Source organism: Agelaius tricolor, unplaced genomic scaffold, assembly GCF_023055355.1.
Source record: "Agelaius tricolor isolate 1412-34295 unplaced genomic scaffold, bAgeTri1.0.p SCAF_19, whole genome shotgun sequence".
Lineage (NCBI taxonomy): Eukaryota > Metazoa > Chordata > Aves > Passeriformes > Icteridae > Agelaius > Agelaius tricolor.
Window position 1 is genome coordinate 15,426,173 of NW_027269279.1, and position 16,721 is coordinate 15,442,893.

General features: G+C 48.3%; 1 protein-coding gene across 4 annotated transcripts in view; it reads left to right on the plus strand.

Moving 5' to 3' along the window:
* PIGQ (phosphatidylinositol glycan anchor biosynthesis class Q) overlaps positions 1–16,721 on the plus strand; it is a 34,275-nt gene that overhangs the window by 13,150 nt on the left and 4,404 nt on the right. For 3 of the 4 annotated variants that reach the window (XM_071444560.1, XM_071444559.1, XM_071444558.1), the window contains exons 5-10: positions 4,494–4,620; positions 5,779–5,932; positions 8,527–8,638; positions 10,767–10,847; positions 11,802–11,916; positions 15,931–15,992. In XM_071444560.1, coding sequence (XP_071300661.1) covers positions 4,494–4,620; positions 5,779–5,932; positions 8,527–8,638; positions 10,767–10,847; positions 11,802–11,916; positions 15,931–15,992 — 651 coding nt within the window. The remainder of the gene's footprint in view (positions 1–4,493; positions 4,621–5,778; positions 5,933–8,526; positions 8,639–10,766; positions 10,848–11,801; positions 11,917–15,930; positions 15,993–16,721) is intronic. The other variant, XM_071444557.1, reaches the window with a different exon arrangement.

Consider the following 16,721-nt stretch of genomic DNA (forward strand, 5'->3'; position numbering starts at 1 on the left):
GAGATTGTGGACATAAAATCGTTTGGAGTCTTTTTACTCCCTTTGCTGGGCATTGATTTATATGCATTATATGCAGGCCTTAAAAAATGCAGATCTGAGTGATCCCAAAATATACCAATGACTTCAGCATGTGGTGTGCAAGCCAGCACCACTTCTTTTCCAGTATGACAGCAAAATCTCCCCTCAGCCATTCAGCAGTAGGTTTCCTCTCTGCTGCTGAGTGTCCATCTGGTCTGCATTATTCCCATCACTGGGCTTTCTCAAGTGCTTGTGTGTTGCCAAGTTCAGTAACTCAGCATTCCCTGTGTGCAGAGAGCTCCTGTTCCTTCCCTAGCACTCTTCTGCTTTGAGCTGTGCCCAGATATGCTGATAGCATTGACCCTACACCTCTGTGTCTGTTGGTAAATACAACATTGGGTATCTCATTAGCCCAGAGGGTGCTGGCACTGCCCAGGCTCCCCAGGGAATGGGCACAGCCCCAAGACTGCCAGAGCTCCTGGAGTGTTTGCACAACACTGCCAGGGATGCCCAGGGTGGGATTGTTGGGGTGTCTGTGCTGGGCCAGGAGCTGGGCTGGATGATCCCTGTGGGTCCCTTCCCACTCAGGATATTCTATGTTGCTATTATAATAAGATTGTTATGTATAATAAGGCTATATACATAACCTCACTTTAACCTTATTGATTTTAATATTGACAGACTACCCTTATATAACACATAACCTTACTGGTTTGATTGATTGATTTTAACATTGAGAAAATCCCAGCTGTGTGGGCTCTGGATACAGTGCTTGGGTTTTTTCCAACCAACGTTTCTCTGGAAGGAAGCAGTGCAGGTGGGTGATTTTGACTCTCAGCACTGCCAGGGTCAAGTCAACAAGCTCAGCCTGCTGCCAGGAGTTCAAGCTGTGTTCCCTGGCCATCCCTTGTTATCCTCTGATAAAATGGATCTCAAATCAGCACTTGGGTGGCAATTGTTGATGCTGCACAAGACATCACTGAGTGCAGCTCCCACTTTTCCAGCATGGTGAGCTGTACTGTGCTGGCTGTAATAACAAGCTGCTTTTGTCACTCAGTGAGGCAGATGTGATTCAGAGACACCCAGGGAGTAACTGGCAAGGAGCTGTTAGGAAAGACTGATTTTTGAAGCAGGCTTTCAAATCCAAAAATGGAAAACTTGAATAATCTTCTCTCTGTAGGTGCCCTCACAACTCCTACCTTCCTCCTTCTCTTGATCCCACCAGGCTTCCCAATGGTTGTCCTTGCTTTTGCCTTCCACATGACAGCCTTCTTTCAGAAATACCTGACTCAAAGCTTTGCACTGGTTTTAAACAGAACTGCTCATAAACCATCTCCTTTTTTTTTTCCCTTTATCTCTTTTATCCTTGCTGATGTCTCTTTTTCCTAAATTGCAATCTGTTTGAAACAGTTACATATTTATCATAGATTGTGCCTGCAAAAGCTTTACTGGGGCTTGGAGATAATTGGATGTATGCTCCTAGTCAGTCTTGTTCCACTGATCCATAAACAAAGCAAGCAGAGAGAACGCTTCCTGAAAAATATTTTTAGATGTTAATTTATAAAATAGTCTATCTTAGAGCCCCAACCACCTGCAACAGACACAGGGCAGGTGTGTCTGACAGGGACAGCATTGCCTCTGCATGCTCTGACTTGCACCAGATGGAACCTGTAAAGCTGGAAATGACCTTCAGGATCACCAAGTCCAACCATCAGCCCAGCACCCCTGTGTTCACCACTAACCCCTGGCCACAAGGGCCCCCAGGGATGGGGACTCCACCACTGCCCCAGGCAGCTCTGTCAGTGCCTGACCACCCTGTCAGTGAAGAAATTTTCTCAATATCCCATGTAAACTTCTGCTAGTGCAACTTGAGGCTGTTCCCCTTGTCCTGTCCCTGTTCCCTGGGAGCAGAGCCTGAGCCCCCCCGGCTGTCCCCTCCTGTCAGGAGCTGTGCAGAGCCACAAGGTCCCCCCTGAGCCTCCTTTTCTCCAGCCTGAGCCCCTTCCCAGCTCCCTCAGCCCCTCCTGGTGCTCCTGACCCCCAGCTGCACTCCCTGGAGCATCACAGTGCCCTGTGCGTCCTTCTCCAGCCATGTCACATCAGCCTTTACCTCTGCACATGGAGACTAGGAAGAAGAGCATGACAGGAAGGAGAATATTTCACAGTGAGCTCATCTAACCCTCGTTAGCACCAGTCTCTCCCCAGTTTGGTCATGTCCCAGTACCCTGTTATGAAACACTTCCAAACCACTGTACCTGATTTATTAATATGCCCACATTCAGTATTCATGACTGCAGGAGGAGAATCGGACTCACCGTCACCTTTCCTCATTCTACTTGCTATTGATCAGTCCTAAAATATCTGTCTGGAAAACAACCTGCAAGGTTATGCTCCAGGACTCTTGTTTTACCCAGCTAAATAACAGCAATGTAGGGCACCTTCCCAGGGCTACGTGCCCCTGTCAGGGTTTAGCAGCACCTCTGGGACTGGCAGCCTCCAGAAATACTCCCTGCTAAAACTCAGCCTTGCTGAAGGACTGCTTTCAAGCATTTAAATATTTCATTAAAATCCCCAAATGCTTTTTCTAAGTTACCAATCCAACACTTTAAATATTAAAACCAGTCTATTTATAAAGCAGCAAACGCTTCTCAGCCACAGAGGTGAGCTCCATGGGATCCAATCAGTCCTGACTTGCAGTGAGAGATGGAAAAGGAAGGGAATAGAAAGACAAGCCTTTTGGAGAAGTTGAAAATGGAGCCATTAATTTTGCCACTGCATTAAAAGTAAATGTTTACAAACTCATTTTGCCAGCATCTGTTGGTTAATAAAGAAAATGGAACCATTCATTGGAAATACTTTTTCCATAGGGAAGTTATACATGTGAATGATAAGGAAAGTAGGCTACAGTGCATCAGCTTTAGGGAGTGTGGCTTGGTGGTTCTGCACATGGGCAGTTTTCAGTGCCCTTCATTTGTGTGGGCTGTAAGTGGGATTTTTGGAGAAAGAGGGCTTTTCCTCTCTGTCCATGTAGGACAGTGTAAGAGGTCACTTCTTCCAAATATTTTCCCCACCTGTTTGCTGAAGGTTATCAGCTCCCTCAGCTCACAGCTTGGTAACTGGTGCTCAGCAATGGTTTCAGCTCAGGGGAGCAGGGCAGGTGTGAAGTTCTGAGGAGAAAAATCACCCAAGTGCAAGGGGAGTGTGGAGTAGTGGAGTGGAGAGATAAAACCAATAAATAACACCAGCCTGGGCTGAAATCACCAGAAAAAGTGAATAACAGCCCTCAGTGAAGAGTCTGGAGCACACATTTGAGGTAGGGAAGAACAAGCCCAGAGCTGGGGTTTGGTTTTTTCTGCAGCAGTGAAGTGGCAGCACATACATGGGCCTGGAGCAGGTCCAGGGAAGGGAACGGACCTGGGGAAGGGGCTGAAGCACGAGGAGAGGCTGAGGGAGCTGGGAAGGGGCTCAGGCTGGAGAAAAGGAGGCTCAGGGGGGACCTTCTGGCTCTGCATAACTCCCTGACATGAGAGGGCAGGGAACAAGGGACAGGACAAGAGGAAACAGCTTCAAGTTGCATCAGAGGAGGTTTAAATTGGATATTGGGAAAATTCCTTTATGAAGAGGGTGGTCAGGCACTGTCACAGGCTGCCCAGGACAGTGGTGGAGTCACTGGAAGTGCCCAAAAAGCCATGTGGGTGTGCACTTAGGGATGTAAGTTAGTGGTGCACCTGGCAGTATTAGGTCCATAGGACTTGATGTTAGAGGGCTTTTCCAACCATAATGATTTTCTGATTCAGTGATGTGGGGAGGACCTCCATTAGTGTTTTTCCTCAGTGATTCCAAGGCTGCTTTGTTGCTGGGATGCCATGAGTACCCATGAAGTCTGCAGACAATGATAGGGATGATCAGGGACATTGTCTAGTACACTACAAAGTATCAAGGGAATGTGTGCATGAAATACATTTATGTAACTGTGTTTTCTATCCTGCTCTAAACAAACACAGATTGTTTATAAAAATTAACTCTTTTGCCCATTAGTGCAGTGCCATCTTCCCGCCTTTTAAAATCCTAACAGCCTTCCCCAAACTCAGCTCTGACTTTTCACCTGACTGTCCTCAGAAGTGGATTTGTGCACCAGCATTTGCCATCTATTTCTAGAACCCTCATTACCCCAAGAAATGCCACTGTGCAAGCCTTCCAGAGGTGGCCAGAGGTGACATAGTTCCATGGTCCCAGCACAGAGACCACTGAAATAATTCAGGTTCCTCTCAGCTGTTGTGTTTGATTCAGTAAGGAGTTAATAAAAGTGCATTTTTGATTTAGGTGGCTGTCTGTAAAGCAGTTGTTTGGATTTTTTCCCATTGGTTTGAAGGTAGTGGTAGAATACTTGAGGGGGCAGCAGTTGCAGTGCACCGGCCCTGTCCAGTGTGATTGCAGCCTTTTCTCTCCATGGCTTGGCTTCCTTGTGTTTGCAGCACGTGGCTGAAGAGCTGCAGGACCTGCTCCAGTGGCTGATGGGAGCCCCAGCTGGACTGAAAATGAACCGAGCCTTGGATCAAGTCTTGGGCCGCTTCTTCCTTTATCACATCCATCTTTGGATCAGTAAGTGAAACTGTTTAACTTTCCAGCCTCCCTTTTCATCTCTTTCCTCTGAGTGTTTAATGTTTGCCTAGAGGTGAGTAATGAATCAAAATGCACTTCTGCAAGTACAGACTTGTCTGGGAGTCTTCCTGCTGTGGGAACTGAAGCCAAAGTTGGATTCCCACACAAGGAATTCATGCATATTGAATAAAGTGCTGGTATTGATGCTCTGCAAGAAGTGTGGATGCTGCTGGGGCTTAGTTCCTTGGTGTCACTGGTGGTGAGTGTCCAAGGGAAGGCATTGCTGTGAGGTCTTTTGTAGGGTTTTGTGGTCTTTGCCATGTGAGAGGCAGCTCTTGGGATAGGGATGAGAAATGTGCAAAGATGCAAATGCCAGCCCTGCGCTATCACCAACTTCAGCTTAGTGCAATTTTATTATTTCAGTTTCTTCCTTGAAATAAAACACTCTTGTTATCCTTGCTGGAGGAGTACAGGCATGATGGACATGAACTCCATAGTTATTTTGCTGATTTGCTTTGCTCACCAGTCAAGTATGGTCTTGTTTCTGTGACTTTGCTCCACTTTGGTGATGAAAGAGACTGTTTGTCCATACTGCTTTATTTTACAAAAGCCATATGAGGTGGCTTTTGTGGGAAGAGCAGACAAACAGGAATGGTTACAGTAAAGGTTGATGTGTGCAGTTAAAAATGTACTTAAGAACCGGGACACAAATGTAGGAAATCAAATGTTACATCCCTGGAAGTGTTCAAGGCCAGATTGGGTAAGGATTGAAACAACCTGGTCTGCTGGAAGGTGTCCCTGCCCATGGCCGGGGAGTGGCACTAAATTATCTTTAAGGTGCTCTGCAACCCAAACCATGCCATGCTAATTCCATGAAATCCCATGTGGAGAAAGGTGACTGCTGTGTTCAAGCTGTGCACACTCCTCCCCCTCCTCCCAGTGTTGCACCACCTTGGGGCAGAAACTTGGGCAGAAGGAGAGTTTTTGTTGGCCCTCCTAAAGAGAAGATGGCATCTAAAGGAGTTTTCCAGCTCCACTTCCATGTTGTCATGGCTCTGATTTCTGGAGCAGTGTTCTAGGGTGAGGGGAATCAGCCTTTTGAGAGGGTCAAGAGGGAGATGACCCAGTCAAACACTGACCCTCTGCCATGTCCACCAGGCTACATCCACCTGCTGTCCCCGTTCATTGAGATGATCCTGTGGTACGTGGGGCTGTCGGCCTGCCTGGGCCTGACCGTGGCTCTCTGCATCCTCTCCGACATCATCGCGCTCCTGACCTTCCACATCTACTGCTTCTATGTCTACGGGGCCAGGTGAGTCCCCTTCCCTCTCTGGGCTTTGTTTGGAAACCCCTCAGGCTGTGCTGAAGCATTCAGTCCTGGTGTAGTTCTCCAGAATTCACTCTTTAACCCACAGTAATTTCTTGAAGTCTTTTAAGCCTGTAGAAGTGATGGGCACAGTAATGCAAGCAAGCCATGTTTCATTTCTCCTCCATTTAGATATTTATCTGTTGTGGTAGTGACCTGGCAAAATGAAACTACATGACAGGCAGAGGACAAGAAAGCAGCTCACCCCATCCCTTTGATCCAGCTCATAGTACTCTCCTCCATTGCACCCTGCTAGAGATTTGGAGGGGAACTGGAGAAGAGGAGGAAGAGAGGGGAACCCCTGCAGTTTAGGAGAAGCCCCAAAATCCCTGTCTCTGCCCTGCTTCAGAGGTCCTTGCCTGCACTGTGGAGCACAGGTGGCAGGTTTGGGGTTACAGGGGGTCTGTGACACTATCCTGGGGTCATTGTCTGGAGGGTCCCGTGGCCTGAGAGCTGGGCAGAGGTTCTGAATGAGTAGGGGGAGTGCAAGGGACTTTGGGGCACATCTAGGGCATATTGGGCTTCCTGTGCAAGAGGTGCCTATCACTATGCTCTGTTCCTGCTCTCCTCTTACTTGTGCTGCACCAAGGAGTCCCACAGGCCACAAGATGTGCTTGCCACGGAGATGGGACAGAAGAGATAAAGGACCTTTTGCCTTATAAAGTACAGAATGGCCATCATCCCTCCACAGACTTTACATAGGAAACAGCACAAGAAATAGTAAATCTTTAGATATGGGTAGTTTAGGGAATGGTTGGAAATATTGAGACCTGATTTATGAGCCAGGTCTGTTGTGAGCATAGGTTTTACACCCAGAATCAGTAATGTCAGGAGTGGGAGGTCTCTTCCCAACACCTCTAATTACTGGAATTTCTGTGTTGGTCTGGGAGGAATGGCCTTACTCATCCTGGTTGTGCAGAGTGGTAGTAGGAAGTAGGAAAAGCCTTTTGTCAGCTGATTGCTCTTCCCAGGAGCTGCAGGGAGCCAGCCTACCTGTCTTGTGTTTGTCAGAAGTACAGAGTGTACAGCTGTGTGCTGTCCCCATGGAGAGCCAGGAAGAGTCAGCACTCACCCACAGCCAGCACAGCCCCTTGAATTCCTGCAGCTGGCAGGAGGAAGAATTTGCTGGTTCAGGTGCTGGTGAAGCCTGAGATCCCCTTGTGGAGCAAACCACAGAGTGAAACGAGGGCAGGCATGTGTGTGCAGGCAGCAGGGCAGGTGGGGCAGGTGCCACTGCAGCAACACCCGCTGGGTGTCATGTCAGGGGGTGCAGGGAGAGCGTGGCCTTAGTCAGAGCCATGGGCAGGTGTGTGCCAGAACCTGGAGGAGTTGTCCTGGGCTCCCTCCTGCCTAGGGATTAGTGCACCAAGCTGTGCCTGCCAGTCTGGAGGCACCCTGCCAATTCCTTGAAGCAGTTGGTGTTCCTCAAACCAGATTCTTCTCTTGGATGAGACTCCTTGCCTCTGCTTTCACATTGCTGCTGTGAAATCTGAGCAGCCTCCACACCTTAGCTAGCCTGGTTTGCCAGCCTGGCTTTTGTAGCTCGGGCTTTCTCAGACTCTGTTCTGCTCCACACATTGGCCACGTACCCTTTCTTTATGTCCCTGTGTGTTGGCACTGCTGCCCAGGGCACTTTGTGCCTCCTCTCCATCCCAAGGGCTCTTTCTTCCTTGCTGTTATTCCATAAAGCAATGTCTGTTTCCCACCCCTTGTCACCCCAAGTTTCCCTCACTGTTGTCATTTTTCTGTGAGGGAAGTAGCTCCAAGTCTCATAGCCCTAAGTTCTGAAAGCCTAAGAAAGGATGCAGTAGGGGCCACCAGGCATTTCACTGGTCTCCTCCCACTCTTAAGGATTTTTAGAGCTGTGGGCTACTAGGGAAGCTTCAGGGGCTCCACTCCTCTCCCTTGTATCTCTGCTGCAGAGGCACAATTGCATTGCATTGACTCAGGTGTGGGGGTAACACCTTGGCCAGCCGTGTCTGGAAGGGTCTGAAGGCAGGGGAAGGGACAGATCTGAACTGGGGAGACACAGGTGACCTTGGGGAAATAGGATTGCTGGTTCTTCTCATAGAATCATGGAGTGGTTTGGGTTGGAAGGGGCATTAAAGCTCATCTTCTGCTGTGGCAGGGACACCTTCCACTAGCCCAGCTTGCTCCAAGTCCCATCCATCCTGGTCTTGGCCACTTCTGGGGATCCAGGGGCAGCCACAGCTTCTCTGGGCACCCTGTGCCAGGGCCTCAGCACCCTTTTGCTGCAGGGAAAGTGTTGCCATGAGGCTGGTGGTTGCTGCAGCTCCAGGGCATGGCCTGGCCATTGCCTTACAGTGGCCCAGAGCTGGCTGCAGCAGCCCCGTGCCAGGGAGCAGCCCAGACAGGGTTGGCTGAGCCATGAGGATTTATCTGCATCATTCCCAGTATATTTCTTTTGCCACCCCTGACTCTGCAGGTGGGTGAGTGGGTGTGGGGCTGTGCTGGTGACAGCTGGGTGGTGCTGGAGCTGGGAGCTGCCAGCTGTGCTGCAGAGTCTTCTCTTTGCTCAGGCTCTACTGCCTGAAGATCTACGGCCTGTCCTCCCTGTGGCGCCTGTTCCGGGGCAAGAAGTGGAACGTGCTGCGGCAGCGAGTGGATTCCTGCTCCTATGACCTGGACCAGGTAGTGCCACAGCCCTGGGGACACCCCTGGCACTGCCCTTGGTGATGCCCTCCCTCCTGCTCTGTCTGGGATAGACACAGGAGCCTTTGTGGTGCCCAGAACACGGACATACCCCAACACTCTGAGCCCACAGCTCTTCTGCTGCCTTACAGCACTCCTTGACTCCCTGCAGCCCCCCTTCATTGCCATGGACTCCTTCCCTGCCCTCCAACACCCCTTCCTTACCTGCAGCAGTTCTTCCCTTCCCTACACCACTTTGATTCCCTGCACCCCTCCCCTTCCCTGCAGTGCCTCTTCCCTGCCCTGCACTTCTTTCTTGCACCCCTTCCCTACCCTGCACTCTATCCCTGCTCTCCAGCATCCCATCCCATCCCACCATCCCATCCCATCCCATCCCATCCCATCCCATCCCATCCCATCCCACCATCCCATCCCATCCCATCCCATCCCATCCCATCCCATCCCATCCCATCCCACCATCCCATCCCATCCCATCCCATCCCATCCCCTCCCTGCCCTGAGCACATGTCAGGCACCCTGCGGGCTGAGCTGTGCTGGGTGCTGCAGATGCCGGAGCTCCGAGCCTGGAGTGGGAGTGGGGGAGGGCTGGAGGCAGTTGGAAATGTGGTGCCCAGCAGTGTTGCCACAGTAACAGCCGTGGCAGCGTTTCTATTAAAAGGCCCTGTTTCATTCACGTTGTGCTGGAGCCTGGCCCACACACTCTCGCTCAGGCAGAGGCAGTTCTTTGTGAAGTGCTGTAAGCTCTTTTTAATTTCTGAAATGCCATGCAAAAGTCCAACAGAGCCTGAACTGCTGCAGGCCAGCAGCTGCAAACATCACTGAAATAATACAATAATATTTGGAAACTTGCAGGGTCAGTGCCTCTTTCTATTACAACAGATAACCTTGAACTTCTTGTACCACAGCTGAGAGCTGGTTTTCTGTTTCTTTGGTGATTAAAAGCCTCCGTGCCAGGTTTGCATCATCTCCTCCCTGTGTACTTTGAGGAGAATTGGTTTGGCACTTGAGGCTTCATCCTGCTGCTCTGGAGACCAGTGGGAATTGTGTCGCGGGCCGGATAGGAAGAGACATTCAAAGCAGACCTTAAAAGACTTTTGGAGGTTTAAACAACTGCAATGGAGTGACAGGAGAAGGGAGAAACAACTGCTGTGAGGAGAATGGATTGGGTTGTGATCTATTCCTGGTTACATCCCTAAAGCAGTGATGCTGATCCACCTCTGTGCTGTGGCTGCTGGGTTGTTTTCTTTCATGATATCCCGCAGCCGTGGTCTCTTTTTGCAGAGGTTGCAGTGCCCTGTGCTCCTGTGGCCTCTCTGATCTGGAAGTGGTGACTGGAAATAGCAGAGTCAGGTCCCTGTTTGGTATAAATCTGAATTCTCCCACTTGGAATTATTTAGACCTACGCCAACCTACGCTGGCCCAGAATAAAAATAACTTTTTCTGTGGGCAGTGAAGCTAATAACACCTCCTTCCTTTGGGATTTTTCTCCTGCATCCTCTAAATATTGCTCCCTGACTCCAGCTTCTCTCCCACCTTCCCACTGAGCAAGAAGCAGAATTCCTGTGGCTGGAAGCTCAGCCAGTTGCTGCTGGGAATGTTTATCACAAATAATTCTGTCAGGTTTGCCCCAGGTACCTGCACTGCTTAAACAAGGAGGAACAAAAGTACTTCTCACTTCTTTCCAGAATTCCCATTCAAATTACCACTTCTTTGTTATTTTCCACATTTTTCTGGTAAAATCTGATCAGTGGCTCTAAAACTTTTGGGGACATGGAGTGGAAAAATTGCAAGATCACTTAAGTCTAGTTTCCTAAGGAAGCTGGCCTGAAATGGGAAATCTTGAATGTGGTCTGTAAAGGAGAAGTGCTGTCAGGATCCAGCTTTTATCTTTCCAAATGTACTCCCATAATAAGGAGTTTTGAAGAAGGCCCAGTGAGAGGACAAATACTGAAAATATCCAAGGTAACAGCATTATTCACATAGGCAAGATAAAAACACATTAAGGAGTCCTGCAAACTTCTATTGCCTCACAGTCTCCTATTTTTTATTTGTAATGTATTTTATTTTACCATTGCTCTGCTCATGATTGTGTTTCCTTTTTCCCTAGTTATTTATTGGCACTTTGCTGTTCACAATCCTGCTGTTCCTTCTGCCTACAACTGCACTGTATTATTTGGTGTTTACCCTGGTAAGATTTAACCCTTGAAATAAGTCAAACACTCTCTTCTGAAGTAGTAAAAAATGGTTTCCTAGACATTTATGGTCATCCATAAAGAAAATAAAAATGTGATTGTCTTAGGAAGGATTCTCTCACATCAGCTCATGTTTGTATTTTTCCAAAGGAAATTCCCAGCAAATCCTGTCCACAAGACAAACTGTTCCCTTCTCTTTCTCTCAGAAGTTGATATGTTTCTGTCCACATCTGTGGTGATGACCTCTCTAGTCTGATCCAGAACTTTTTTTTCAGGGAATTAACTTGCTGTATTAAATGTTTTCAGCCAAGCTTTCCTCAGAGGTTTGAACTTCTTTATTTTTTTTTCTTCTCCCAACATGACCAGTCCTCTCCATGGTCTGCCCAGAGCCAAATTTTCCACAGACAGTGGCCATCACATGCTTTCAGCATCTTTTTTGAGCCCTCTCTTTTCAGATGAGCTTGGCAGCAGAAAATAACTGCATTGTGACAAAAGGAGGTGCTTTATTCAGGGACAGAAAACACAGAGCAGGAAGCTCATTTCTGCCTTGCTTAAACTCTACGTGGGGTTTCTTCAGGCTGAAATGAGCTGTTGCAGCGCACTGTTGGAGAGAGGAAAATATACATTCACTGGTACACAGTGATGGAATTGACTCAAAGTGGGAGAATTTGGGCTTCCTTTTCAACTGTGGCTGTTGAAACTGGAATAGTTCTCATGTCCTTGCTGGTCACAGCTTCTCCAGCTGTAGGAGCTTCATTCCAGTTACCTCTTAAACCCAGACTGGTGAGGACCCTCACACAGGGTCTGGATGCTCAGCACTTCCAGACATCACACCACTTTGGGAGGCCTTAGCTTAGCACACAGCAGTGTTAGATCCAAGCTCAGCGCAGGAATTTACAAGTGTTTAATCTCCTGTTTCCTGAGATGTTCTGTTAAACTGGTTTTTGTAGCTCCGGTTGCTGGTGGTGATTGTGCAGGGCCTCATACACTTGCTGGTGGACCTGATTGACTCCCTGCCTCTTTATTCCCTCATCCTTCGCCTCTGCAGATCCTACAGGCTCGCAGGTGAGTCCCTCAGCTCTGCCCCTGCAGCACTTCAAGCATTTTGCATTATGTGCTTGATTTTGGTGCACTGGGTCACTCCTGACTGGAGGATGTAGTAGGGGTAGGAAAGAACCCGAGGCTTGAGTTGTGCAGGTGTCCCTGCTGTGAACCAGTTCCTGCAAGGAGCAGCATGAGGATGTCAATGGAAAGAAATCGGAACCTGAAGCAGAATCAGGAGCACCTTTAGAAAGTTCTTGGCCACTAAAAATTACATTCAAACAAGCACCACATAAACAAGGTCATCTTTTATTCCAGTTCCAGACTACCAGGTCAGGTAAAACTTCTGTGAGTCAAACATGGCATGGAGCTGTGCCACGGCAGGTTTAGGCTGGAGATCAGCAAAGGTTCTTCCCCCAGAGGGTGCTGGGCACTGCCCAGGCTCCCCAGGGAATGGGCACAGCCCCGGGGCTGCCAGAGCTCCAGGAGTGTTTGGACAGCGCTGCCAGGGATGCTCAGGGTGGGACTGTTGGGGTGTCTGTGCAGGGCCAGGGGCTGGGCTGGGTGATCCAAATGGACCCTTCCCACTCAGGATATTCCATGATTCTGTGAAACAAGCTCATAACTTTGGGTGTTTGGCCTCTGAAACAAACCAAATCACAAAAATACTTGGAATATCAGCTGTTCCAAAGGGTTGGATCTGCAGTGGTTGCAAATCAATGGAGCTCTTTCAGTTCTATGCTGACTTTGACTGACTGAAGCCCTGGAGTTTGGATGAATTTCAAAGCTCTGGGCAGAGTTCAGATAATCATTCCCTTTTTGAGACTAATCTGTCACCATTCTGAAACCAGTTGTTGTTTTTTCACTTTGGATAACCATAAACCAGGGCTGGCACCAGAGTAAGGACTCATTTTGGAATGCCTTTGACTCTCCACAGCTATGGTTGATCTAGTTACAGTCAAGCACATCTAAATTATTATCTCCCATCCTTTTAAAGAGCATGCAGCAGGAATTCAGCATAGAAGAAAGAGCTTGATCATCAGTAAACCAAGGCCAGTCATCAAAGGCAGAGGAAGCTCAAGGCAACCTCAGCAGCTTTGTCTGCTAGAGCACTGCCAGGCTCAGCTTTGGGAAGGTAGAGCTGAGCTCTGTTACCAACTCTGTTGCTTTTCCATGGGAGCCTTCAGCAGGTTCCTGTGAATTTCCTGGCAGAAACATCTTAAACCCTTCAGGGCTGTCTTTGGGGAACAGGAGATGCTGCTGAAGAAAACTGACCCAGTAATGGGCAGGATGTAGGGCAGGAGGAAATCTTGGTGCCACTGAGAGGTTTAACACCATGAATTCCTTTAGGTTATGTAAGGCCATAGGTTACTTCTCCTCATTCCTGTTCAGCCAGGTCTCTGCTGCAGGAAACAAGCCCCCACCTGAGCAGGGGACTGACTTCTCAGCTGTGTTCCTTAACTGGCACTGCAGGGCCCTGATGCCTGTGAGAGGAAGAGGCATCTCTGAGCATTTCTGCAGCCTGTGTCCCTGCCCCAGCACAAACCTGTGGCATGGCAACAGGAACAGATGGAGCAGTTGAATCCAACTCAAAGGACTTGAGAGAGTACACATCACATGGTGTGCTTGCTGCTGAGGTGCTGCCTCCCTTGTCAGACACAGAACTTGGAGAAGACATCCTCTGGCAGGTGTTAGGGCAGCTGATTTTACAGGCACCACCAAGATGGTTCTACCAACACGAGTGGATAGTTTTTGCTGGTGGAAAGGGGGTTGAGTTCATTGTGGCACATGGCCTCCAAGTTCTTTGATTCAGTGTCTGAATTGACAAAATACTTCACTGATGAAGGCCAGGCCAGGGGTAGGTGAATGATCACATTAGAAACGAAATGCATTCTTTTCTTTCTGTGCATCCAAAGTGAAATATTTATGACTTCCAGAAACCTTTCCTATCTAGATCACAGCTGATGTCCTCTGTGCAAGAGTTCTGTGCACCCAGTGCCAGCTCAAGGGGTGCCACCTTGGTTGGGATGTGGATTCACAGCATGAAGAAAGGAACAGCAGGGGTTTCAGGGCTCTCAGAGTGCCCACACACAGACTACCAGCATTGTTTGATTGTGAACAGGCCAGCTTGTTTTTCCTGTACTTCCCTTTCCCAACATTCACACTGGAATTGTTGGGACAGGTTTTGTCACAGTCCTGTAGGACCTGCCACAATTGCTGGAGTACGAACCCTCACTTGAGTGTGCTGTCATGTGAAACAAAGCAAATGAATTCATGTCCTGACCTCTCCTGTGCCATTGCTGATGCCTTTGTACAGGAAAAGCAGAGCCCTGAGCTCTGGAGCTGGCTGGAAGTCAGGGAATAGTTCAAGGTTCTTCTGTGCTGGAGTGATCTGCAGGAGCCTGAGCCTTCCTGCTCTTCCTGTGAGGAGGGGACTGCTCAGAGTCCTGAGCTCTGCAGACACCTGCAGATCATTCTAAAATGAATTTATAGCCTTTTTGTGCTTCTGTTTTCTTAGACGTTTAAGACTCTTGAGCAATTAAATAATGTAATTAAGAAAGTGTTGGCTTGTAGCTTTAGAAGGGACATGTGTGGCCAGGACCTAGAGAACCAGCATTTGCTGGGATAATGGATTACTGTTCCTGGGCTAAGACTCCAGAGGGCCCAACCACATATCTGAACCTTCAGTGCCTGCTTGTTTCTGTCTCTCTCTGACAAAGTTTGCCAGAAAAGTAGTTCCTGGAATGGCTCAGACACTTCCTCATAGCCAAAGCTCTGTGAATCACATTGAGCACTTTGGTCATCCAGCACATTTGCTTGTTGAGGCCCAGGGTACTCAAACATCTATTTCAAGCCACTGGCGAAGCCCCTCTATCAATATAATCCAGCAAAATGCAGATAAATCCTTCCTGTCCTGGACAAAAAAGGTTTTATGATTTGGGGAGAGAGTTTAAATCAGAGCTGTGTGCTAGAGAAAAGCATTCTATCCCAGGAGTGAACTGTATGATTTTAATTAATTCAAAGCTTTAGGAAAAAGAGAAAACATTTTGGTTTTTCAGTGTTCAAGAGTCATAGAGATACTGCAGCAATGGCACTTGCACTTAGAATGGTGAGCAGTGTTATTCTGTTTGTGCTCCTGTCAGTGTTTGATCTGTCCCTGTCTTGTCTCATCTCCTTACCTGCAGGAGAGAATAATAGGGCATGCTTGGCTGGAACAGGTTTGCAGAGATGGATTGGTGATTTTATTTCTGTGAAGTAATTTGACATCTTTGTAAGAAAAATGCCTCTCTGGTCCAAGCTGTTACCTTTGAAACATTGTATTAAATCTGTGTGCACTGTGTCACCCTTGGAATCCAAAATCTTTCCTATTTATCTTTACAGTATCAGCAATGAGGCAAATCCAAGAGAAAATAGAAAAGTGGCAGGTTTGATGGGGTTAGCCTCTTAAAAACATGTGGATGCTGAGATTAATGGGCAGGGATTGCTTTGAAATGTTTTAATGCCTCCAGGTCAGCCACTTCCCTCCCTCAGCCTGAAGTAGGGACAGATTTGCACTGTCCACATGAGCACAAATTAAAGTCAGGCTCTCTGCCTCCTGCTAACATGGAGTTCCCATTCTGATGGAAGTTTAGGAAAAGTGGAAGGTTTTTCCAGTCCCTCTATCATCCTCAGGTCTGGCTGGCTGATTTCTAGGCTGTGTGCTTGCCCTAGGACTGAGTCTTCAAGCTAGAGGTGGGAGGAGTTACTTTTAATGGAGCTGTGTCATTAGGCTTAAAGCATTGTAGAGACAATCCATGCTTCCTGTTGAAAATGGGGAATGTTCCCAAATCCAGAAAGGTTAAAGACAGTTTCTGGGGAATCAGTGCTCAGCCAAAAGCACTGGGCAGCAAATTCATGGTCTGTGCTCCAGGCATTGAACCATGGAATATCCTGAGTGGGAAAGGACCACAGGGATCATTGAGTCCAATTCCTGGCCCTGCACAGGACACCCCAACAATCCCCCCATGGGTTTGCTTTCCTTATTTTGTGTCTTTGCAGCTGGAGTGAAGTTCAGAGTCCTTGAGCAGCAGGATGGAAAACCTCTGCGTCTCCTTATGCAGGTAAGGCCCCCATGCCTTCCCCCAGAGTGACCCCAGTCCCTCTGTGCTGCTCCCACTGAAAGGCTTCACTTCAACATTATCAGCTGTAAAATGCTGAAACAAGGGAAATAATCTCATGTTGCTGTGGCTGGCTGCTGCTCTCTGTACTTTGTGATGCCCTGCTTGTGTCCTGTGTTTGGAGGAAATGCAGTGCCCTGGATGGTGTGAGGTGAAATGTAGAAGGGGAGAAGGAGAAACACAGAGCTGTGTTACTTCTGGAACTAAGACCTCATGCCATTATCACCTCCTGGCTCTGTGCAGCTTCATGTCATAATTGCTGAACACTTCCAGAAGTAAAAGAAGGCAGAATGAAGCAGCAGGAAAAGCTCTTCTCCTCCAGTGGTGCTGGAAAGCTTTGGCTGCTCCATGAGGCCAGCAGGACAAGAGCATGGGCAAGATGAGAGAGGAAAGGGCCTCCTGCTTTTCTCCAGGGTTGCCCTGGTGAGGGGTATGGGCAAAGCCCACCTGTGCTTTTGTAACCCCCCATTCCCATGCTCTGGCATCAAAGATACTAAAGGAAATTATCTTCTGAAAAGAAATGAGGTGTTGGCAGCAGGGAAGTTCTCCTTACACTTTCAGGAGTGAAATTTCCATCTCCTGACCCAGCAGGAACACAGCCATGTCCCAGAGAGGCTTTTCTTGCTCTCTGCATCCTAAAGAGGAGAGGCTGCCAGTAGTGTATAACACTTA